Raw genomic sequence first — 1,593 nt, 5'->3', positions numbered from 1 at the left:
TAATAAAATGATTTTAAAAAAAGATGTTTTTCTCCTTGAGTATCCAGAAAATCATGTAGCATGAGAGTTGCCAGATATTACATTGCCCTTGAGTTGGTGCTTGTGGGTTTCCTAGACTCGAAATAACTGTTAACAGCAGCAGAAAGCCTCCTTTTCCTTCCATAGAGTGGCTGGTGGTTTTGAACTGCTGACCTTGCTGTTAGCAGCCCAAGTGTAACCACTCCACCACAGAGCTCCTCTGGTTCTCTTTAGTGGTTGTTATGGCAGGTAATCTTTGCACTTTTCTGAGATTTTGAAATGAGCTTATGTTGGTTCTATTCTGAGTGTAAGAAAAGTTCTATTGTGAGAAAATGACATGTCACTTTATTTTCAATTTCTGTTTAGTGATAAGATGTTTCCCGCGTTTGGTTTTGGCGCGCAGGTGCCTCCTCAGTGGCAGGTAAGGGAAAATCCCATTTGAAAGCATTGCCTCCTGGGGAAGCAAAGCCCGCTTCATCAGTCCTTGTTTTGTTTTCGATAGGTATCGCATGAATTTCCGATGAACTTCAGTTCATCCAACCCCTACTGTAACGGTAAGTTAAGGGAGGACGTCGAAGGCTTTGCGCGGAGAGCTCTGCTGGTCTGTTGTTTTCTGTGATTCAGAACTCTTCAGATTTTCTCTCTAGGGTTCTCTTTGTGGTGTGTATCCCTTTTTGTTGGGGGAAGCTAGGAGGGGGATTCAGAAAGTTCATGGAAAAATTCTATTATCTTTTCATTTGATTTTCCCAGGAACTTTTCAAAGTCCCTTCAGACAAGGATTGTCCTGGGTGGTTGGGGAGACACTGATAACCAGGAGGCCAATCACTGTTGTAATGGTGGAGGTTGTAGGCGAAATTCTACCTGGAGAGGTTTAAAAGAACAAAGAGACAGCTCGCGATCTTGGGAGTAGATCAATAAAAACGATCCTACTTTAAAAATATGTTCGCATGTAAGTTGATTTTAAGATAAATGTAAGCAGTTCAACATACAGCTGTTGTGCTTCGATTTTAGAGTCAGAATCACTCCTGCTCCTGAGGAATCGTGCTCAGCATCTAGTTACGTGCCTGCACTGTATTTTGTTAAGCAGGTGGCGGGAGTGAAAGGAATAAAGAAGGTGGCTCCTAGGGCGGCTTTCCTGTGTAGAGAGCAGGAGACAGGCATGTGTCTTTTTAAAAACAACCTTTCACTTTTCATTCGGTCAAGAGCAGACTGTACATTAAAAAACAGACACACATTTTCCCTACCCTGCACAGCAGGGCCCTCCACCTACCATTGCTGCCCCTTGTCTTCTCTGGGCGTCCTGCTGCCCTTCCTTTGCCTCCGTTGCCTTTAACTTGGAAACCTCCCAGTGTGTGCTTGCCTCCATCCTATGTTGCTTGCTAACTCCATCTTACTATATATTACCTCCCCCTTTACCCACGTTAGTACCTGTCTGCCCGCAACTCAGCCTATGAATTCTGCCCCAGCCCCTCCTCCCTCCCACTCCTGAATCCCTTCTCAGAGCTCTCTTTTGTGCTATAGAGGAGTCTGGCCGATTTTCGCGTCTTGATCTTGTTCTTAATCATTTTATGGCAC

The 1,593-nt window shown here is 44.5% G+C and overlaps 1 protein-coding gene across 1 annotated transcript in view; it reads left to right on the top strand.

Annotated features, from left to right (window-relative positions):
* CPNE3 (copine 3) overlaps positions 1 to 1,593 on the top strand; it is a 43,121-nt gene that overhangs the window by 27,317 nt on the left and 14,211 nt on the right. The window contains exons 11-12 of the mRNA XM_004697727.4: positions 385 to 439; positions 521 to 572. Of these exons, the coding sequence (XP_004697784.1) occupies positions 385 to 439; positions 521 to 572 (107 nt within the window). The remainder of the gene's footprint in view (positions 1 to 384; positions 440 to 520; positions 573 to 1,593) is intronic.

This window comes from Echinops telfairi, unplaced genomic scaffold, assembly GCF_000313985.2.
Source record: "Echinops telfairi isolate 266 unplaced genomic scaffold, ASM31398v2 ScPeMD7_1;HRSCAF=3_0, whole genome shotgun sequence".
NCBI lineage: Eukaryota > Metazoa > Chordata > Mammalia > Afrosoricida > Tenrecidae > Echinops > Echinops telfairi.
Note: the sequence above shows the minus strand (reverse complement) of the source record. Positions and strands in the feature narration are given on the sequence as shown.